Below are 24,245 nucleotides of genomic sequence, written 5' to 3' on the forward strand. Positions count from 1 at the left end.
ATTCAGGGACTGCGGATACAAGCACGTCTATTCCAACTGCACAGCCGCGCACCCAGGGCTTTCATAGCTGTACAGTCTAGAAACACACTGCCTTAGGGCCCCTAGCTCCATATGCACCAGCATTATGGACCTGTGGCTAGCTTCAGAATCCCATTCCAGGATCCTATACATGGTGTCTAGTGCCCATCTGCCACTAGGTTAGCACGCACTGCGCTGGACAACCTGCAAAAGAAATTAGCCCTGGGCATACGGCGGGCCCCTTCCAGCATCCTCTATTTCCCCATATGCACTTTTTCCCCCTAGCAGCTGTTCCCAAAAAAGAGCAGGGTAAGTTTCACCACACTCAAAAATTGTCCTACCCCGAGGGATATTTGGTTAGCGTTACATCCCCCCTGAGGCAGGCAGAGTCCAGAACACCTCATTCGATCAGGCCACTGAAATGGTTGGACGGATGGGCAGGAAGGCCCTGTTGCACTTTGCCAACAGTCAGTGCTTGCCGATGGAGTGCTTGACCTCTTGTTCCCTCTTTGAGACATTTAGCTCTTTTCTACATTGGGTTTTCTGTCAAAGAAGTGCAACATAACAACCCCACTGACCAGGTATTAATGCTGTGGTCCTTCAGCGAATCCTTAAATCTGCAGGGCTAACCCTTCATACTTTGGGACACACCCCTTCCGTATTGGTACAGTGACAGATTTTGCACTGACCAGCATACCTACTATAGGGAGACGGCAGTCAGAAGCTATCTGGGTTATATCCGCCCAGAGCATAAAAGTTACAGTGGTTCCTTTATGTCTCTGCAGGCTTGGATTTTCCCAGTCTTCTTAACTGTTAACCGCATGGACCTGAATAGGTTATCTGCGGTCTCTAAGAACTGAAGTGTTGTGCTATGTTCTACCCCAGGTCTATGGTGCAACACCCAAGACACAAAGGATAGTGACACTCCCGTCGATAACAGTGTAGCATCAATAGCAATACACTGCCACCGGTTAAAATGTAGCAGCATCTAGATAGGAGGCACAGCGGGAGCCACGAAAATCGGACACCAAACGCAAGGCAAAGTAGCAGAATGGGGGCCTAGATCGGAGTTATAGCAGGCCACTCGTGTATCTGCAATAGATAAGCCCCCTAATCTAGTGTTGGCATAGCAAGGGCACACACTAAACAGAAAATGGATCAGGTTGCTTTTCTCATTACGTAGTTTTATCTGTCAATAAAGCTACAACCGTTTTAACCCAGTATGAATCTAGTATCGTGTGCATATCATTTTTGCTATGGACATACTTGGCTGCTGCATTACTTGACACACGTGTGATCCCACCTGCCTGGTATGAGACTGTGCTGAGGACCTCCATAATCATAGGCCTGAACACAACATGACGGCAGGAGACAAATCAGTCCTGTGATTATCCAGCAGATATTGCGATATTGTGGGGCCTGGTAGGAAGGGGGCCATCTTCCTTCGGGCCTTAAAGATGCATACATGGCAGTAGGACGCCCGCTTATCACCCCACTCATCCTATGATATGTGCCAATGACATTATTTTGATCAGTAGACAACGTATAGTCCATTGGCTTACCCTAGTGGGATCAATATTTGTTGAAACTGGAATCTCTATACCGTATGAAGATATCCATTCTGATGTTGTATGCTATAATTGTTCTCATACATACAACTTATTACAGGTCAGCGTAAGCACCAGAGTCAAATAGGATTGCAACACTCCATGTGATAATATTGAAGCGTCAATAGTAATTCATTGCCGAAAGTGAAGTGGCGCCTTGCTGGGAGGCACGGTGAGTGCCAAGTAAACCAGACACCAAAAACGAGGCAAGGCGGCAGAATAGGGATTACCTGTGTATCTGCAACAGATAAGACCCCACCTAGTATCAGCACAGCGGGGGCACTCGAACATAAAATGGCTCGCACTGCTTTTCTCATTCATATATACCTTTGTTTGATACGTGAACAAAGCTGCGGCCATTTAGCCCACTATGAATCTAGTCCTGTGTGCGTTTCGTTGATGCTAACAGACGTACTTGGCTGGTGCATTACATGATGAGCAGGTGATCAAGCCTGCCTATGTTGTTCATAGACTCTTGCACATTGGGCAGGAAAGCAGAAACGTCAATTCACAGTCAATGCTGTACAAACGTTTCTGTGCCGTCAAGACATCTAAGGAACCAAAGCACTTCTCAGCAGTCGCCATCATCAACTGGAAACAGTGAGCGTCATTCAGAAGAAAAACCATGCTGAGTCAGACCAAGGTCCACTGAGCCCAGCATACTGTCTCAGAGGGTGGCCATTCTGGGTCACAAGTACCCAGTAGATTCCAAAAAGTAGATTCCTCAGAGCTCAGTTTCAGAGATGAGTAATGGTCTTCCAACATCTAATATTTGTTTATGGACTTTTCCTACAGGAACCTGTCAACCCTCTTTTGAATTGGTAACCAGCACCCACAGATTTTAGCCCTCTGACGGAGAGGGTTAGAGATAGAGTCCCGTGTATAGAGAACTGAAAGCTACAACCATCCTTTGCTCGCAATGTACGCCATGGTGACTGTAATATTTTCATACTATTTATTTCCGTAAGTCAAAAGGCATGGAATGCTGTCACGCGTTCTGAAATGCTGTACAGGAACCTGTGAAGGAACAGCAAAGCCTACATTTCTGCACGATATACTGGGGTTTATTTTCTATCTGGGTGTCTATGTGGAAAATCCAAAAAGGTACCTATTTTACATAAACACCTTGTGCATCTTTATGAAATTGGCATGGACAATGAACCCCCAATAGCGCACAACTTTACCCCTGCTTTGAAGGTCTGCGTGTATAAGGTTATTTTATTAAATACACAAGAGTCAGTGGTTCCCAAACCAGGTCCTGGAGGCACCCCAGCCAGTCCGGTTTTAAGGAAACCCACAATGAATATTCATAAGATAGATCTGAATGCAGTGGAGCGCATCAGTTGGTATTTGTTGAAAGTGTTTGCCTTATACTTTGGACAACCAAAATTTGCCTACGGTTGCATTTGGTTTTGGAAATACCATTTACCTTTGCATAACTGAAGCAGGCACTTCAGCGCCGAAACACGGCAGTTGTGTCGAGTCGTTTGGTGACTTTTAACAAAGATCGTATTTTTGTACAAGTGTCTCCGTTGCTGTTTTTTTGGAAGAGCCAACCTACCCTACTCTTTGGTTCTTTCTTGTTGACGTTTGTAGGGATTGAGTGCCCTACACATCCTGTAGCAACACATTTCCTTCAGATTAGGGGTGTACTTCTTACTATTCTTTCTCCATTAACCAGCAGAATAACAGATTGCGTCAAGAGGTCTGTTTCAGCAATGCAATGATTCAACCAGGCTGGTCCAGGAGAAATCTGGATTCTTCTTAGACCGAGGTACTGGTTATTCAGCCACTGTAAAGAAATATCCACGGTGGCTCACAAGTTAGCACATGTTCATTCAGTAAAAGAGAGGGAAAAAAGCCACGAGGGCAGGGCTTTTAAAAATCACGTGACATGGGTTTTGATTTTACCACACACCACCATGAAAACAAAATGAAATGAATAAAACAATAAATCAAGCCTTTCCTGTCCCCCCGCCCCCTCCCATCAACAAAATGAAACAAAACTCTGTGCACCCCCTGGAGCTCAATCCTACCCATTTTGGTCTTTCTCAAGTCGTTCAAGTGAATGACTCTAATATATAATGAAAGACTCCCAAGTACCCTGAGGCATGAAATGATTATCTAGCAAAATAAACGCAAACCCATCGTGGGGGTAATTTTCAAAAGGTCGCCTAAAGTGTGTGTGAATTTTATAATGACAATTATGTGCATAATTCCTGTTATACAATATTACCGTAAATCCGCAGTTGCATGCCTAAATTTAGGTGCGAACATTTATGCCAGCTCAATGGCTTCAGTAAATGCTTCCGCATAACGGCTGTCAGTTAGACACATAACTGACAGTATTCTATAACCTGCACACGTAAGTGATAGACACGCCCCTGACCCCCACCCCCCCCCAGCAGTTGCACGCAATTACGCACTACGGTTATGGAATACCAACGAAGAGCAGTTACACACACCTAACTACAAATCAGTGCCAATTAAGTCCAATTATAACCAACAATTGTTAATACCGAATAGCGCCTAATTTCATAATTAAGTTATGCGCGTAACTGGCACTATTTTAAACCTACATGAACAGTTTTGCGCACTTCAGCATGAAAACGGGCATGCACGATGACAGAATTAGGAGGCATAAGTCTACTATGCAAACGGCTTTGGATTTATCCTGAGAAGTATATGAAGTATGAAATAAACAATTTGGAGCAATATTTCAGCATCCGAGCCAATGAGTAAACACCTCTGAACACATTTTCAAATGGATGTACTCTCGTCTGCTCATTTTAGTTGGCAGAGCGATAAGGTTGTGTTGCTAGAGAACACCCAGAAGGCAGGATAGACTGACTGCGTGAACTGGGCTTGAAATTTGTACAAGAGGGAAATCTTTTTCTTGCTGACAGAGTAGAAAATCACAGACCCTTCATCACAGTTCACCAAGACCCCAACCTTGCTGGGGTTGGGGTTGGGCAAGATTTCTTCAACATCATTATGCCAAGCTGACAGTTTAGCGTTAAACCATTCGATACACCAAGACACTCTATTTCTTCCCAGACGGCTGTCTGTCCCTTTCCTGTCGATATTCTTGTAGGCGATGCCTATTCCACAGAAGGTGCTGCTCTGTATATCGATTTCCCAGTAGTGGATGCCCTGGAAGAAACCCTGCTGGCAAAGTACCTGAGAGCAGTGAGTAAACCGCTGCGGATTATCGCTGTAATTTTGGGGTGTGTCAGTGACTGAAATTCGAGTGCAGTTATCAGACAAAACCACCCTCTTATGTGCCGTGTTGATATCTACACAGAGTTTCTCAGCATCTGTAGAAAGAGAAATATGAAATGTTACATTATGATGGATTCTTAAGACAGCAAAGCAAGTTCCCTACTGCCGCTGGAGCGGGAGAGGTCGTCAAATCTCTTTAATCCACCACTTCCTGCCACCTCAGAACAGACCCTGGACAAACATACAGAAAAAAAATGACCTGCTTACACAGCGAGACGTCTCTAACACTGCCTACACATTTGGCCTATTTATCAGCCAATTCCCAATTATCAGGTTGGCCCAGTTAACCCATGAAGGAATGGATGAACCCTGTCAGGGGAAGAAAACCTGAAACACAAAAATCTGTGAATCCTGACAAAGGTTAATAATACAGGCAGGCGAGCGCAGCTTCCCAAGGACACTGTCACCCATTTAAGCTTTTGGCCCAGAGAAGGACTAGAACAGGGAGAAGTCATGGGGCTCTCAGAGACTAAGGCAGTGGTTCCCACGCCTGATCCTGGAGGCACCCCAGCCAGTCAGGTTTTCAGGATATCCACAATGAATATTCATGAGAGAGATTTGAATGTAGTGGAGGCAGGTACAAGAAAATCTCTCTCATGAATATTCATTGTGGATATCCCAAAAACCTGACTGGCGCAGTGGTGTAGCCAAGGGTGGGCCCAGGCTCACCCACTATGGGCTCAGGCCCACCCAGTAGCAGCACACCTATGATGTGGCTGGCAGGGATGCCCGAGCCCCACCAGCCGAAAACTCCCAACAACTGCATACCTTGTAAATAGCAGATCTTCGCCTGCAGCGAGCAGCAACCGATACGTACTGTTCGCACTGGCCCCACAGTCTTCCATCTGATGTAAAAAGGAAGTTGCGTCAGAGGGAAGGCTGTAGGGCAACATGAGCAGTGTGTATTAGTTACTGCTCACTGCCAATGAAAATCTGCTATTTAAAAGGTATGCGGGGGAGGGGGATGTTTGATAGACCATATGGCATGCAGGCGAGAGAGGGAGAGACCAAATCACTTGTGGGACAGGGCGGAGTTCTTCTGCCCACCCATCTTGGGCCCAGGCCCACCCAAAATTGGGTATCTGGCTACGCCCCTGGGCTGGGCTGCCTCCAGGACCAGGTTTGGGAACCACTGGACTAGGGTAATCACAGGCAGGGTTGCCAGATGGGCAGTTTTCCGCAATCCGCCGCGGGTAACTTTTGCCCGCGGCGGGTTGCGGTTTTTTGGGCTTGTTTTTTTTTTTCGTGCGGGTTTTGGGCGGTTTTTCGGCCGGCGGGGGGTGGGGCTAACGGTGACAGAGGCGGGGTTTGGTGACGTATTGGGCGGGGCGATGGCGGGGTGATGACGGAAGGGGTAGGGCTGATGACGGCGGGGGTGATGATGGAAGGGGCGGGGTTGACGACGTCGGGGGTGGGGTGTGTGCGGTTTTTGGGCAGGTTTTGGGTGGGAATTTTTTTTTTTTATATGGCAACACTGATCCCAGGCTGTGTCTGAACCTTGCAGTGAGGTTTCTCTTTCAGAGCTAAATGTTTGTCAGTCAGTGGAAAAGAGGCAGGTTTGTTTTTGCCTGAATCCTTCCTTACTGTGGCCGGTAGCCAGCACTGTGTGTGTAGAAACCATTCCTGGGGCCTGGAGAGAGACCGTATCTCCCTGGAGAAGTTGTTCGTACTTGAAGAAAACAAAAATTATATTGCAACTCGCTTGAGCTGTTCTAAATGCTTGTCCTGGCTTTTAACTTTTTGAGGGGCAATAGCCCTGATAATGTAAAGGATTAAATCTCATAGTATCAGCCAATACAGGCTGTTAGATCTAATTGAATTGGGAAGCTTATTGATCAGTGTTACATCTGCAAATAATTAAACATGTTAAGTTGAGAAACAGAGTTTTCTCCCTGGCAGTTCCAGGCTTAGATTGGAACAGAATTCAAGGCCCTAAATTTTAAAATGAATTACTAAGCAGGCCAGGAGCGGCCTAAGGCAAGGTGTCCTCCGAGGCAGGGCTGAGATGACAACCACTCCTTCCACCCCCCCCCCCCAAGTTCTGGCATCTTCCCCTTTCCTTCCTTTACCCCTTTCCCTGAGTTTACTTTCTTTCTCCATTTTCCAAAAGCTGGCAGCAGCCTCTTCTCTACTGTGGCTGCCTCTGAGGAAACGGGAGGTTTACATCAGAAAGGCAGGCCGCAGTAAAGAGAAAAGGTGGGTGCTGGCAATAGGGCAGAGTATGGGAATTGCTCTCACCTTTTAAAAAATGTAAAAGGAAGATTAATTCGGGGAACAGGATGGAGGAAGGAAGCAGTGTTGCCAGGTACTCGCCCAAAAAGTTCACACCCCCACCCCCGCCCCCATCGACTCCGCCTCCGCCGTCTTCGACCCCGCCTCTTCCATCACCGGCCCCGCCCAAAACGTCACTAGCCCCGCCCAAACCGGCCCGAAAAACCGCACAAAGACCACCCAAAAAACCCAAAACCAGCCCAAAAAACCGTGACCCATGGCAGGCAAAAATTTCCCGCTGCGGGTTGAGGAAAACCGCCCAATTGAGTGGGAAAACCGCCCAATTGGCAACCTTGGCAGTGTTGCCAGGTACTCGGCCCCGAAACCTGCCCAAAAAGTTCACACCCCCACCCCCGCCGTCATCAACCCCGCCGTCATCAACCCCGTCCCCGCCGTCATCGACCCCGCCTCCGCCGTCATCGACCCCGCCTCTTCCGTCATCGGCCCGCCTCCTCCGTCACCGGCCCCACCCAAAACATCACTAGCCCCGCCCAAACCGGCCCAAAAAACCACACAAAGACCACCCAAAAAAACGCGACCCGCAGCGGGCAAAAATTTCCCGCCGCGGGTTGCGGAAAACCGCCCAATTGGCAACCTTGAAAGGAAGGGGGAGATGCCACTCGCAGAAAAGTGCCACTTGAGGCCCAGGCCCCCGCCTCAGGTGGCCTAAGGGTAACATAGTAACATAGTAGATGACGGCAGAAAAAGACCTGCACGGTCCATCCAGTCTGCCCAACAAGACAACTCGTGTGCTACTTTTTGTGTATACCCTACTTTGATTTGTACCTATGCTCTTCAGGGCACAGACCGTATAAGTCTGCCCAGCACTATCCCCACCTCCCACCACCGGCTCTGGCACAGACCGTATAAGTCTGCCCAGCGCTATCCCTGCCTCCCAACCTCCAGTCTCACCTCCCACCACTGGCTCTGGCACAGACCGTATAAGTCTGCCCCGCACTATCCCCGCCTCCCAACCTCCAGCCCCGCCTCCCAACCACCGGCTCCAGCACAGACCGTATAAGTATGCCCACCACTATCCCCGCCTCCCAACCACCAGCCCCGCCTCCCAACCACCGGCTCTGGCACAAACCGTATAAGTCTGCCCAGCACTATCCCCGCCTCCCACCACCGGCTCTGGCACAGACCGTATAAGTCTGCCCAGCACTATCCCTGCCTCCCAACCTCCAGTCCCACCTCCCACCACCGGCTCTGGCACAGACCGTATAAGTCTGCCCAGCACTATCCCCGCCTCCCAACCTCCAGCCCCGCCTCCCACTACCCAATCTCAGTTATCACCACATAATGTGATAAGCAACTTAGGTAAAAGATAATCTCCCTCCACTGACACAGACACCATGAGGGGATTCCTTTTTGGTACTATAGTCTGACTGCTCAGGAACATTTGTACTTACTCATACAAAAAAAACAAGATCTATTCCTCATTTCCTTAAACTCATCTCCTGAAACATTTTCTACCCCTGTCTCCTAGTATATCTACCCTACACACTTCTTCTCCTAAATATTTCACCTGTATAATTTCTTTCCTAAACATATACTCTCTCTCCAACCCCACTGTACCCAGTACCATTCCCTATCCACTATTCCCAGCAGTCAGCCTGCACTATCCTGTCTCCACCCCAATCTCCTTCAAGCTGGTTCTTAATTTATTATTTTAATCCCCCTATACTTTCTTCAAAGGCTTGTTTTGGGAACCACCTATGAAACATCTCAGTAAGTTTGCATGCGGTGACGCTACCAGTTTCTCTTGCTTGGCAACCTTGGAAGGAAGGGGGAGATGCCACTCGCAGAAGAGTGCCACTTGAGGCCCAGGCCCCCGCCTCAGGTGGCCTAAGCGTAGGGCCGCCCCTCGCGCTGGCTTCTATTCTATCACAGTGTCTGCAAGCTATAAATGGTTAGTGACATGTGTTTCCTTTGGCTTAACTCTTTCCTGCTATTTTGGACTCAGATCTTAGATTTAATTATTCACCTTTTCCAAATCTGAACTCTGCAATTCAGGTACAGTCATTATTTTCCTACCCTGGAGATCTTATAACCTAAATTTGTGCCTGAGGCAGTGGAGGGTTAAGAAGCAACCAAAATGGAATACTGTGGGTCTTCCTACAGCATCATGTACTAATCAGACACTACACAAATTTTAAAATTTTTTTTTAAGGGGGCGTCAGGGGAGGTAGCGCATTTACGTTAGCACGCGGATAATGCAGGAGCCCTTACCACCTACAAAACAGGTGTCGGTAAGTGCTAGCACAGCAATGTTTTAAACATGGCTCACCCTAGAGAATGACATGGAGCTGGGGACCCGCAGTATCGGCGGGGATGGGGACACAGCCCACGAGGACGGGGACAAAATTTGTTCCTGTGTCATATTCTACTTTGAAGCCTGTTAATGATCTGGACTGTTATTTATGTTTGAGTGATGCAGACAACATTATTTCGATTTTTGGGAAAAACAAGCAAACACGCTGGCCACAGCTAGCAAACTTTGCATTGGGGGGATCCTGTACATTCCTGCTACCAGCACATCTTCTGTTGCAGGAAGGACTGTGGAAGACAGGAGAGCTAGACGGAATCCTGAGATTGTTGAGGACTTCTCTTCATCCACAGATTTAAAACATCTTAACAGTGCTTCATGGGGCTTATTTCTCCCCTCTAGGGCATACAGAATGGGTTGTATCCACCCTGTGCATTTTAACAGGGTGGATTAGGATTTCTTGGGGTAGTAGAAATCAGCTATTGTTGGGGTTGGAAGGGTACAGGGTGGTGGTGAGGAGGGTTATTGTTGTTTTCTATTTGTAATTTAAACACAATAGTTGCACAACACATTGTAAGGATTTAAATATAAAATCATAATTGTTCGAGGCTTCTGCAGATGAGGTCAGAGCCCGAGGGGACAGTATGGAGATTGGGCCAGAACCTCTGGGGACGGGGCGGGGATGGAGACAGAACCCACGGGGACAGGGCGGGGACAAACTTTGTCCCCATGTCATTCTCTACTGCACCCTAATGGCAACATTAGCGTATGCATCATTTTTTTCTTGTTCTGTTTGTTTTTATTCAGCTGCTTTACCATTTAATTAACGGAGGAAAAGAGCCTCAGTCAGTGCCGGGGACTATATGTCATGTGCAAGAGCTTTATGACATAATACTCTGCATCCAACTTCACTCAGGGGCCTTTTCACTAAGCCGTGTAGACGCCTATGCGCACCCAACGCATGTCAAGTTTGAGTTACCACCCGGCTACCGCGTGGCCCTGGCGATAATTTCATTTTTGACGCGCGTCCGCTACGTGCACCGGAAAATATTTGTATTTTCTGGCACACGAGCGGTAACCGGCATTTTATGCGCGTAGACCATTACCGCCTAGTTACTGCGTGAGACCTTACCGCTAGATCAATGGCTGGAGGCAAAGTCTCAGAGCCAAAATGGACATGCGGCAATTTTCATTTTGCCGCACGTCCATTTTTGGCAAAACGTTTTTAAAAAGGCATTTTTTACAGGTGCGCTGAAAAATGATTCTGAACGCGCGCCCAAAACACGCGTCTACATGGCCACAGGCCATTTTTCAGCTTCCCCTTTGTAAAAGGGACCCTCAATCTTTAGCATCATGACATATAGTTTCCAGCACTGACCGAGGCTCTTTTCCTCCGTTAATTAAACAGTAAAGCAGCTGAATAAAAATGAACAAAAAAAAGAAAAAGAAAAAAAATGATTCCTAGACAGAACTGATGAAAGCGATCACTATTTTTCAGACACTGAGTGTACACTTTATATGGGTGCTCGTACTCTCCATTTATAACGTAACATTAGCGTATGGCCATTAATGCAAAAAATAGAAAATCTGGGTTTTTCCAGATCAGGTAGGAATGGCCTTAACAGGTGGGAAAGACCTGCACAAAGGCGTTCGAAAACCTATTTATACTGTTGCTTAGTAAAAAGTCCTCAAGGTCACGAGGAGCACCAGTGGGATTTGAACCCTAACTTCTGTGATTCTCATCCCACTGTTCCTCCTCCATTCCATTTTATACATATGGGCACAGCAATATTTGGTTACGTATATTTTATCATATTTTAATGTGTTTTTATCTCTCTTTTGTCAGTGTGCTTACAGTAATCTGACTTCTTGTGATTTTTACTGGGAAGACTATAAACTATTTTTTCTTTTATTTTAGGTTGTTTTAATTCATTTGCACTTTTTACCTTTTTTTTTTTACTTTAGATTGTTTTGTTTGTAATTTCCATGTCATGAGTTGATTTATACACAGCGTTATGAATGTTTTATTGTACTTGGCCTTGAGAAAGGTGGAATATAAATTAACAAATAACAATAAACTATTTTAAATTAAAACAAAAAATTGCAAGAGTTCCACTATACACAGTCCTTCACCTAATGATTTTGGAGGATGGTGTTCCAAATTTAGATAAATCGACGTTAACTCCCTTGTTAGGACCTTGATGATCACCTGTCCTCATAAGCTCTCTCCACCACACCCCCTTCTCTCATGCACTCCCTCACTTCCCTTGATTGTCATCCTCATGCAATCTGCACCTTGAACTGCTTGACTTGGAGTTGTTGTTGCCTCTTCCACCACTGCTTTGGGTCTGTGAATGCTTCAGGCTCGCTGCGGCCTTGGACTTGCCAGTGTGTTGGCCATGCTTCTGCAATGGGCCTGCTCCCGCTGCCTTGGTCTGCCGATGCTTCGAGTCTTCTGCTCCCTTGGACTTACTGTTGCCTTGGGCCTGCTGTTGCCTTGAACCTGCCGCTGTTTAAGTAGTTTCATAAAAAATTCTCTCCTTAAATCCAGACTTGTGTTTTCCTGTTTCTACATTCACTACCTACCATTTACACAAATGAAACGAGCGCTAGCAAGGTTTTCCTCGTAGTGTGTGCTTGAGAGAGTGTATGTGAGAGTGACTGTGTGTGAGAGAGAGAGTGAATGTGCGAGTGTGTGTGAGAGAGAGAGAGAGTGAGTCTGGGTGCGAGTGTGTCTGTGAGAGAGAGAGTGTGTGTGTGTGAGAATGAGAGTATGTGCAAGTGTGCATGTGAGACACAGTGTGAGAGAGAGAGAGTGTTTCACACAGATACAGTGTGTGCGAGAGAGTGTGTGTGAGACACAGACTCTCTGTGAGACTGAGTGTATGAGACCAAGAGAGTGTGTGAGTGACTGTGTGACACATAGAGAGTGAATGTGATACAGTGTGAGACATAGAGTGTGTGAGAGAGAGAAAGACATTGACTGTGAGAGAGAATGTGTGAGAGTGAGAAAGACATTGACTGTGACAGAGAGTGTGTGTGTGATAGAGATATCTCCCCCCCCTCTCTGGTGTCAGGCCCCCCCTCTCTCTCTGGTGTCTGAGCGTTACTGTGCAGGACGCTGAGCTCTGGCTGTGCTTCAAGGAACTGACCAATCCTATTTAACAGAATGCACCTCCAACATTTTGAAGCCGAGAAACCTCGTGTGGTTGGTCACTTCTGCTTGTGATGAACCCGGAAGTACGTGATGACAATTCAGGAGATGGATGCAGAGAGCAGGAATGCCTCAGCAATGCATTCAGCTTCAGAATGTTGGAGGTGCGTTTTATTATATAGGATCTGATTTTTCCTAATACCAAAGTGGTCAGATGATGGGTCACTTAGAGGGGCATAATCGAATGGCACGGGCCATCTTCGGGGCCGGTTCCGCAAAGGGGCGGAGCCAACCGTATAATCGAAAATGATGGCCGGCCATCTTTCATTTCGATAATACGGTTGGGGCCGGCCAAATGTCAGAGATGGCCGGCCTCGGTTTTCGCCCATAATGGAAACTGAGGCCGGCCATCTCAAACCCGGCCAAATCCAAGGCATTTGGTCATGGGAGAAGCCAGCATTTGTAGTGCACTGGTCTCCCTCACATGCCAGGACACCAACGGGGCACCCTAGGGGGCACTTCTAAAATAAAAAAAATAAAATAAAAATAGCTCCCAGATGCATAGCTCCCTTACCTTGGGTACTGAGCCCCCCTAAACCCACTCTCCACAACTATACACCACTACCATAGCCCTAAGGGGTGAAGGGGGGCACCTACATGTGGGTACAGTGGGTTTTGGGTTGGTTTTGAAGGGCTCCCATTTTCCATCACAAGTGTAACAGGTAGGAGGGGGATGGGCCTGGGTCCGCCGGCCTGAAGTCCACTGCACCCACTAAAACTGCTCCAGGGACCTGCATACTGCTGCGATGAACCTGAGTATGACATTTGAGGCTGGCATAGAGGCTGGCAAAAAAAGTTTTCAAAGTTGGTTTTTTTGAGGGTGGGAGGGGGTTAGTGACCACTGGGGGAGTCAGAGGAGGAAAAAGTTTTCAAAGTTGGTTTTTTTGAGGGTGGGAGGGGGTTAGTGACCACTGGGGGAGTCAGAGGAGGTGATCCCCGATTCCCTCCGGTGGTCATCTGGTCAGTTCGGGCACGTTATTGGGACTTGGACCTGAAAAAAAGGGACCAAATAAAGTGGACCAAATTCTCGCCAGGGCCGCCCTTCTTTTTTCCATTATCGGCCGAGGGCGCCCATCTCTTAAGCACACCCCGGCACGCCCCTGTCCCGCCTTCGCTACCCTTCCGACACGCCCCCGAGAGCTTTGCCCGTCCCGGCGACGGAAAGCAGTTGGAGCCGGCCAGAATCGGCTTTCGATTATACCGATTTGGCCGGCCATCTCCCGATTTGTGTCGGAAGATGGCCGGCGCTCTCTTTCGAAAATAAGCTGGTTAGTATATGCACGTTATTAAATCGATCTAGAACTCTTTATTAAATGGATCGACAACAAACAAAATATTGTTACTATTGGTCAATAGGGATCACATGGGCTGCTTAGCATACAATAAGCACATGAAATAAATATTAACAAACTGAAGTATTGTACAAGGTGTGTTTCTCTGATGGAGTACATTGTTGGGGTATTTCTGCAAGTTAGTGAGTGGGGAACAGGAAATCTCAGTGAATAAGTGCATGAGGAGGTTATGACAGGTGGTGGGAACTGATGAGTGGATAGGGATGTATGAATGGTTGGCAGGATTTGACTAAATGAATAGGGGTATGGGATGTTTGGGGTGGGGTAATGGGTTTGCTTTTTATGTGCAGATGTAAATTTGAAGGGGGCAGTGGTATAGCCAAGGGTGGGCACAGGCACACCCATAAGTGGCACATCTCTGATCTTCCCAAGCCCCGCCAGCTGAAGATTTCTGGCATCTCTCCTTCCTCTTCCCCACAGGCGTCCAGTGTCTCTCAACTTCACCTTGCAACCCCATATACCTTTTCAACACTTCAGTGCTTCATCCTGGTCCAGCCTATGTGGAAACAGGAATTTGTGTCAGAGGGAAGGCTCTGGGGCAGTATGAGAAGCAGGTATGAGTCACTGTTTGCCCTCTGAAGGGTTGAAAAGGTACCGGGGAGTGGAGTTGAGACATGATCAGTCACCTAGGGGGTGGAAGGAGAGAGATACCAAGAAGGGTTCTCATGGAAACGCACTCTGGACTCAGGCACACCCAAAACTGAGTGTCTGGCTACGTTCCTGGAGAGGGGTATGTTAATTTGATTGGAGGAGTAGCCTAATGCAGTGGTTTCCAAAACTGGTCCTGGAGGCACCCCAGCCAGTCAGGTTTTCAGGATATCCACGGCTAAGATCAGGCGACCCTCAGGGGGAGGATTGCTGGCTTCGGCCTAACCCCTGGTAAGCCTTTCCTTGGCTGAGAGGTGCCAAGTTCTACCGCTGGCTGCCTTTCAGGTGCTGTGGAGGACTTGCTGCTCATCTGCATATCCTTACAGCCTTCTCCGGGGTGACTCCCAGGTCCACTCCGATCCACTCAGGGCCTCCGCTCTAGGTGCCCAGTGCTCCCACCAGGTGCTGTGGAGGACTTGCAGCCCTTCTGCATATCCTCACAGCTGTATCCGGGGGTGACTCCCAGGTCCACCCCGATCTTCCCAGGGCCCTCACTCCAGGTGCCCATGGTTTCCAGGTGCTTTTTGGCTAAGATCAGGTGACCATTAGGGGGAGGAATGCTGGCTTTGACCTAACCTCTGGTAAGCCTTTCCTTGGCTGAGAGGTGCCCAACTCTACTAATGGCTGCCTTTCAGGTGCTGTGGAGGACTTGCAGCTCATCTGCACATCCTTACAGCCTTCTCCGGGGTGACTCCCAGGTCCACTCTGATCCACTCAGGGCCTCCACTCTAGGTGCCACGCGCCGTCAGGTGCATGGGGTATTTTCTCTTTACATTTATTTTTCTCCCAGTTACTACTTATGGCTCCAGTTCACTTTTTCTTCTTGGTACTGTCCCTTCCTAATCTGTTTCTCCATCTGAAACCACTGTACACTGCAGAAACACATTGTCCACCCTCTGTATTCATTATCTCACCATCTCTTTTTTCGAGCAGCAGACTTTGATCCTGGGGAACTGGGTTCAATTCCCACTGCAGCTCCTTGTGACTGTAGGCAAGTCACTTAACCCTCCATTGCCCCAGGTACAAAATAAGTACCTATATATATGTAAACCGCTTTGAATGTAGTTGCAAAATACCACAGAAAGGCGGTATATCAAGTCCCCTTTCCCTTTCCTTTTTCTCAGCTCTCAACCTTCAACATTTCCTTCCTTCCATTCATCCATCTCCTTTCTATCTGAGTACATCTCGCCTTCGTCGCTGTCGTCATACCTCTCCTACTCTTCTCCGTACTCTCTAGCTCCTTCTCCTGCTCTCCACTGGGGACATTAATCCCAATCCTGGTCCTCCACATCAGCTCTCATCCTATTTGTGCAGGTCACACCATTATATCTCCAATCTAATTTCTGTTCCTCTCCTCCCCCCTTCTTCCCTACCTTTCTCTTGCGATCTGTGGAATGCCCGCTCTGTCTGTAACAAACTTTCCTACATCCATGACCTCTTTATCTCTCATACTCTCCCATCTGCTTGCCCTAAATGAAATTTGGCTTTACCCTAAAGACTCTGCTTCAGTTGCGGCCCTATGCCATGGAGATTATCTTTTCTCCCATACTCCTCGCCCGGTTGGCTGAGGAGGTGGTGTCAGGCTACTACTTTCACCCTTTTGTAGATTTCAACCTCTTCTTCAACACCTCAGTCTCACTGTTTTTCTTCCTTCGAAGTCCACTCCATCCATCGATTTGCTCCTCTGCCTTTCCGAGTAGCAGTCATTTATCGACCCCCTGATAAGTCCCTTTCTTCCTTTCTCACTGACTTTGATGCCTGGCTTTCCTTCTTTCTTGAACCTTCATCTCCTTCCCTCATTCTTGGGGATTTTAACATTCGTGCTTATGATCCCTCTGACTCTTATTCTTCTCAGTTGACTAATATTCCGCCAGTGTCGTTATGCTCATATTAGCCCTCTCCTCAAGTCACTTCACTGGCTTCCTATCCGTTTCCGCATACAGTTCAAACTCGTCTTATTGACCTATAAGTGCATTCACTCTGCAGCTCCTCAGTACCTCTCCACTCTCATCTCTCCCTACATTCCTCCCAGGGAACTCTGTTCACTAGGTAAATCTCTCTTATCTGCACCCTTCTCCTACACTGCTAACTCCAGATTCCGATCCTTGTATCTAGCTGCACCATATGCCTGGAATAGACTCCTGAGCTGATACGTCAAGCTCCATCTCTGACCGTCTTCAAATCTAAGCTAAAAGCCCACCTTTTTGATGCTGCTTTTAACTCCTAACCCTTGTTCACTTGGTCAGAATCTTTATTTTATCATCCTCACTTTAATATTCCCTTATCTCTTGTTTGTCCTGTTTGTCTGTCCTAATTAGATTGTAAGCTCTGTGGAGCAGGGACTGTCTCTTCATGTTCAAGTGTACAGCGCTGCGTACATCTAGTAGCGCTATAGAAATGATAAGTAGTAGTAGTAGTAGTCCATATTCACGAGAGAGATTTGCATGCTGTGGAGGTGATGCCTACAAGTTTTGGAATCAATCACTGGCCTAATGCAGGGCATGGATAAGAGGAAACAATGTTGGATCCGATGGGAAATAGAGATCATAGCATCATCAAATTTGAGCTGATATCTGGAGTGAAGTCACTAATTTAATTTTCAAATGGATGACCATGACAAAATTGGTTAAAAAGAAGCTGAAAGGGTCGATTGCAAAGATTAGGACTTTAAATCAGGTGTGGACGCTGTTTAAAAATACCATTGTGGAAGCCCAGACCAGATGTATTCCACGTATTAACAAAGGTGGAAAGAACAGCAAACGACAGCCAGCATGGTTAAAAGGTGAAGTTAAGAGGCTATTAGAGCCAAAACAGCATCATTCGAAGAATGGAAAAAAGATCCGAATGAAGAAACTAAGAAGCAACATAAGCAGGGTCAACCTAGATACAAAGCACTAATAAGGAAGGCTAAAAGTAAATATGAAGAAAAACCTGCCGTGAGACAGAAACTCATAGTAACACCTTTTTCAGATAGATCAGAAGCAGAAAGCCTGTGAGGGAATCCGTGGGTCTGTTAGATTATGAAGGAGCAAAAGGGGCACTCTGGGAGGAGAGATTGAGTGAATGAATTCCTTCCTTTGGTCTTTACGGAAGAAGATGTAAGAGACCTACCTGTTCCGGAAATGTTTTTCAAGGGTGACGATACGGAGAAACTGAAAGAAATGTCGGTGAACCTGGAAGACATACTGAGCCAAACTGACAAGGTGATAAATCACCTGGAATGGATGGCATACACCCCAGAGTACTGAAAGAACTCAAACATGAAATTCTTGATCTGTTGTTAATGATCTGTAACCTGTCGTTAAAATCATTTGTAGTACCTGAAGATTGGAGGGTGGCCAATGTAATGCCGATTTTTACAAAGGGTTCCAGGGTGATCTGGGAAATGCAGACCGGTAAGCCTGACTTCAATGCTGGGAAAATAGTGGAAACTATTAAAAAGAATAAAATTATGCAACACGTAGACAAACATGGTTTAATGGGACAGAGTTGGCATAGCTTCAGCCAAGAGGAAGTCTTGCCTCATCAATTTGCTTCATTTCTTTGAAGGCGTGAATAAACATGTGGATAAAGGTGAGCCAGTTGATGTAGTGTATCTAGATTTTCAGAAAGCTTTTGACAAAATTCCTCATGAGAGACTCCTGAGATAGGAGGCAATCTCCTTTTGAGGATTAGGAATTGGTTACTGGACAGCAAACAGAGGGTAGGGTTAAATGACCAGTATTCTCAAAGGAGGAGAGTGAATAGTGGAGTGCCGCAGGGATCTGTTCTGGGACTGGTGCTATTTAACATATTTATAAATGATCTGGAAAATGGAACAACGAGTGAGGTGATTAAATTTGCAGATGACACAAAACTATTCAAAGTTGTCAAAAAAACATGCGGATTGTGGAAAAATTGCAGGAAGACCTTAGGAAATTGGAAGACTGGGCATCCAAATGGCAGATGAAATTTAATGTGGACAAATGCAAGGTGATGCACATTGGGAAGAGTAATCCGATCACAGTGACCTGTAGCCAGGGTCCACCTTAGGAGTCAGTGGTTCCCAAAGCTGGTCCTGGAGGCACCCCAGCCAGTCAGGTTTTCAGTATATTCACAATGAATCAAGAGATAGATTTGCATGCAGTGGACGCAAATCTCTCTCATGAATATTCATTTTGGGTATCCAGAAAACCTGACTGGTGGGGTGCCTTCAGGACCAAGTTTGGGAACCACTGATTTAAGTGTCATTGTAGACAATATGCTGACATTTTCAGTGTGCTGCAGCAGCTAAAAAACGCAAACAGGATGCTAGGAATTATTAGGAAAGGGATGCAAAATAAGATCAGGAATATTATAATTATTATGTTAATAGTTGCATTCTTATATTAATTGTCTTGTACTGCTTCTTCTTAATTTGATATGTAAGCCACATTAAACCTGAGTGGACAAGTAGCCTAGTGGTAAGTGCAGCGGACTTTGATCCCGGGGAACTGGGTTTGATTCCCACTGTAGCTCCCTGTGACTCTGGACAAGTTACTCAACCCTCCATTTCCCTCAGTACAAATAAGTACCTGTATATACCATGTAAACCACCTTGAATGTAGTTGCAAAAACTATAGAAAGACGGTATATCAAGTCCCATTTCCCTATTTGAGATTCTACATGGAACTGTTGCTAGTGGAGGAGTAGCCTAGTGGTTAGTGCAGCAGACTTTGATCCTGGGGAACTGGGTTCAATTCCCACTGCAGCTCCCTGTGACTCTGGGCAAGTCACTTAACCCTCCATTGCCCCTGTATATATGTAAACCGCTTTGAATGTAGTTGCAAAATACCACAGAAAGGCAGTAATCAAGTCCCATTTCCCATTCCCCTATGACATCACAATATCAGAAGTGAGCCAAGTATCGGGCAATCAAGCCATTGTGACATCACTGATGAGGTTGGCTCTTATTGGTGGAATGAGTTGAGGAGTAGCCTAGTGGTTAGTGCAGTGAACCTTGATCCTGGAGTAACTGAGTTTGATTCCCACTGCAGCTCCTTGTGACTCTGGGCAAGTCACTTAACCCTCCACTACCCTAGGTACAAAATAAGTACCTGAATATGTAAACTGCTCTGATTCTAGCAACAGAAAGGTGGTATATCAAATCCCATCCCCTTTCCCTTTAGGTCTTTAGGATGTGGACAATGGGATGGGGCAAGGGAGTTTCATGTATGAGATGCAGATGCGTTATGGGGCCTGTTGATATCTGAAGGGCAGCAGTGATGAGAGCGGGCGGGGGGGGGGCGGGGGGAGGGCAGTGTTTGGGAGTCTAAGATCTGAGTTAGAGCATAGTGCCATAGAGTGTAAACATTGGGCGGTGTGTGTGCAGGATGTGCTTCTGAATGCAGTGAAGTGGAAGGGAATGATTAAGGAGTATGAGTCATAGCAGTGAAAATCTGCTCCTCCCCTCCCCTCCCCTCCCCTCCCCTTCCCTATCCTTCCTTGTTTAACTCTCTAACACTGCTCCTTCCCTGCTCCGTAGCCAGAGCAATTTTCGATAGAGGGACCTGGACCTCCCTCTGAGCTACTGCTGCTCTATCTTGCTTGTCACTAGAAGGACTCCCACCAGCTCTTTCTTCTCTACCGCCTCCGATCTACCTTGATCTTCTCCAGCTGGACTGAGGACTTCTGAAGGCTCTTCCCTCTGAGCCACTGCTACTCTTCCTTGGTCTATGCAAACAGGGCCTGAGGACTCCCACCGGCCCTTTCTTCTGTGCCACCACAGGACGTAACAATTCCTCACCGCTGGGCACTGGGGACTCCAGCCAGTGCTTAATTGTGATGCACTCCGTACACATCCGATTTGTTTGCACATAGGCAAACAGATGCATATAAACAGACAAACAGAACAGGGACACTGGCTAGGATGTGGGCAGCCCAGGGGCATAGACAAAAGTCCATTTCTTTTTTTTTGGGGGGGGGGGGGGCTAAGGGGTGGATGGGGGGCACTCATTTCCTCTCATCTCTTCTCCCCTTCCCTCCCTCCCCCCCCTCCCGCCGCCAGCATTAAATCCTACCTTTACTGGTGGAGGTGCCCAAGCCCACTCCCGTATTGCGTGAGCAATGAAGTCGTCAGCTGACAATGACACCACTCCTACGCATGCTCAGTTCATGCTGCTGAACTGAGCATGTGCAGGAGTGCCGACTGATGAAGCACACCGCCGACTTTTGCTCGGGCAGCACGGGGGAGGAGGCTCAAGTAGTTGATTGTTATAGCTGACAAGGCTTTCCCATGGGTGCCACAATTTTAAAGGGGGGCCCTGGCCCCCCGGTGGCAACACTGCTTCAGCAGCCACTAAAAAGGGGTCTCTCCATGGGAGAAAACAAAAGAACGTCCAGACGTAAACAGCTGGTTAAGCCCATTTTATTAGCATTAGCTCCAGTGAAGGAAGGTACACAAGAACATAAAAAGGCAAGGCAGGAGTCTGGATAAAACGTGGAGCTGGAACAAGACATATGGCAGGCTGCAAGGCAGGAACATAATCAATAATCCCAGAGGCATTGAGGCAGCCCAGGGACAGGGCTGATAAACCCCCAGCTCATTCAGGAAGTCCCAGTGGGGCCAACCAAGAGAAGACACACTTGGACATGACAAGAAATACAAGATAAAGGAACACCTACACTCAGACAGACAAGATAGGCAACCCAGACACCAGAGCACACACCCAGCCCACAACATTTCACAACGGAAGGACAGGTCTCCTCCTGTGCCCGATGCAAAACATGCCTAAACAGATGTCAACTTTGATTAGTTCATAACAGCGACACTTACTCCAGAGCTGAGAATTTCCAAGCTTTCTTCTGCTTGGTTACTTGACTCTTATGGGTAGATGATCAGAAGCCATGCGCTGCTCCAAACAGCGCTCTAAAAATAGTGTCGGAACAGCATGCAAATATAGGCACGCAATTAGCTCTGATTATAGGGGGAAAGTGCGGCTGGATTGTGCCTGAGCGCAATCCTCTTGCACTAGTTTGACAGGTCCGGGCTCTCAAAAGAGGATATGGAGGTCTGTAGGACCCCATACCTCTGCCATATGCCACCCCAACCCCTCCCCCCCCGGTACAGTGACATAGGACCTCCATCTGGGCTGCCATCTGAACCCCAATCTTCCCTGGTGTCCTAGTGGAGCCTTCCCTGTTCCCCCTCCCCCCATAACTTCTCACTGGAGGAGGGAGTAGCACACTTCCTCCTCGTCCAGTGTCACCTTCAAAGTGGCGGCGCCCTGACCTGTGCATTCTGGGATGCGCTGGATGGGGCATTCCAAACATATAATGGAGAAACTCCCTTATATGGTAGGGAAGCCCCACCCAATACATCCCAGGATGCACATTTTGAAGGCGGAACCAGACGAGGAAGAAGTGTGCTATTAACTCCTCCAGCGTCAAGGAACGGGTGGGAGGGGGAACGGTGAGGGCTTCACTAGGCCATCAGGGAATGGTACAGATGGCAGGTCACTTGGGCCACCAGGATTTACTTTTTTTATCTCCAGCACCCCGGGCCCTCATGTTGGGGAGGAGGGTGTCGGGGGGCCTGCTAGCATGCAAATGCATGCTGGACAGGGCTCCTTATTCATCCCCAATGCTCTGCAAACCCTAACGCCAGTTCTGAGCTGGCGTAGGGTTTGCTGAAAAAGCAGCGCCAATGTTTGGCGCGCTGCCCGCTGAGAATTGGGGAGGAATAGCTGATGCCCTGTTTAGCATGCATTTGCATGCTCATTACATTCAGAGCTGGTGAGCGCATTGTTACACGTGCTCGCCGACTCTGATCATCGGTCGGGAGCAAGCATGGGCGCTACTATGGCAATATTGGCCTTTTGCGCCCGCGTTAGCTTCTGATCATCGGGGCCTCAGTTCCCACTTTAGGAGATAATGGTACCCCTTGAAATGATTAAGCAGTTGCTGGGCAGTACTCACATTGTATAAGTTCTTGCCTGGATTTTGAATGACCATCTGAGGCTGGTGCAGATGCTGAAGGGTTCTTGGTACTAGGATTACCTGAAAATGAAAAATAAAATTGTAGGGAGCATCTGTTTTTACATAATCAGATATTTATTTATTTAGTCATTATTTGATAAGACCGCTCTTCATTAATAAACGTCAGGGCAGTGTACAATCCGGTATTATAACGGAACAAATCAACATATAAAAACACACAAACAGACAAAATAACAACAGTGTCAACCAAGACACCCAACTGTTAAAAACAGAAGAAAAGGCTACAGGGCTGGGGCAGTATAAGATTAAAAGTAGTCTAAGAAACCTTGTGAGAGAATAGCCTGGATTTCAGGCCCTTTTTGACTTTCCTATAAGACTTCTTGTGACAAAACAATGGGTTTTAAGCCTGTAAACTGTATTGATTATTTCTTGAAATGTATTTCCCTAGTTTGGCCAGCAGGTGGTGCATGTTTATATTTAAAGTTGTTGCAGAGAAATGACTGGGTTTTTTTCCTTAGTGTAACACAGATAGGAAATGAGATGCAATATATTTTTGAAAAGTTGTTCGGGGCTCTGATTGGCCCAAGAGCTCAATTCATCTAGGATGCACTGGGTTTTTTTCCCCCAGTCTTAGCCACGAAGAAGAAAGAAAGATCTCTTTGCTGAGGCCCTGTGAACAGTTATATTTGATAACCTATGAGAAGCTATATGTCCTGATCTCCCCAGGTACTACTTAGATAGTATACAAAGGTTTAAATAGTGTTATAATTGATCCATATTTCAGTTACCTGTTATTGTTTTGCTGATTGCACCATTTCTGTTCACTGTTCTAATTTTTCATGACAATAAACATTTTTACGTTATTGCCTCTGCTTGTCTGGACTGACTAAGGGCCCCTTTAACTAAGCCGCGTAAGCGTCTACGTGCACCCAACTCGACTTACCACCCGACCACCGCGTGGCTCTTGCGGTAATTTCATTTTTGGCGCACATCCGATATGCACATCTGAAAAATAGTTTTTATTTTCTGGCGCGCGTAGCGGATGCGCGCCAAGTGGCATCTGACACACGTAGGTCATTACCGCCCAAATTCTTTACCGCTAGGACTATGGCTGGCAGTAAGGTCAGAGACCCAAAATGGACGCGCGCCAATTTTGATTTTGCTGCACGTCCATTTTGGGGGGGGGGGGGGGAGGAGAAGAGGCCTTTTTTACAGGTGAGCAGAAAAATGGATTGGTGCATGCCCAAAACCCGCGCCTACACTACCGCAAGCCACTTTTCAGCGCTCCTTTGTATAAGGACCCCTAAGAATCTTGGTGGTTTGTGTGTCGGGTCTGTGGGTGCTTCTAGGAACTGTGGGACCACTGGGAGTGTGACCCCAGTAACCTAGGAATCACTGGAGAGTTGGCATAGCTTCAGCCAAGGGAAGTCTTGCCTCATCAATTTGCTTCATTTCTTTGAAGGCGTGAATAAACATGTGGATAAAGGTGAGCCAGTTGATGTAGTGTATCTAGATTTTCAGGAAGCTTTTGACAAAATTACTCATGAGAGACTCCTGAGATAGGAGGCAATGTCCTTTTGAGGATTAGGAATTAGTTATTGGACAGCAAACAGAGGGTAGGGTTAAAT

General features: G+C 47.1%; 1 protein-coding gene across 1 annotated transcript in view; it reads right to left on the reverse strand.

Moving 5' to 3' along the window:
• Positions 1-4,029: 4,029 nt before the first annotated feature.
• The window catches only part of TRIM25 (tripartite motif containing 25), a 56,225-nt gene continuing 36,009 nt past the window's right edge, over positions 4,030-24,245 (reverse strand). The window contains exons 9-10 of the mRNA XM_030208375.1: positions 22,597-22,677; positions 4,030-4,942 (exon numbers count right to left, since the gene is read on the reverse strand). Of these exons, the coding sequence (XP_030064235.1) occupies positions 4,410-4,942; positions 22,597-22,677 (614 nt within the window). The 3' untranslated portion in view covers positions 4,030-4,409. The remainder of the gene's footprint in view (positions 4,943-22,596; positions 22,678-24,245) is intronic.

The sequence above is a fragment of the Microcaecilia unicolor genome, chromosome 6, assembly GCF_901765095.1.
Source record: "Microcaecilia unicolor chromosome 6, aMicUni1.1, whole genome shotgun sequence".
Lineage (NCBI taxonomy): Eukaryota > Metazoa > Chordata > Amphibia > Gymnophiona > Siphonopidae > Microcaecilia > Microcaecilia unicolor.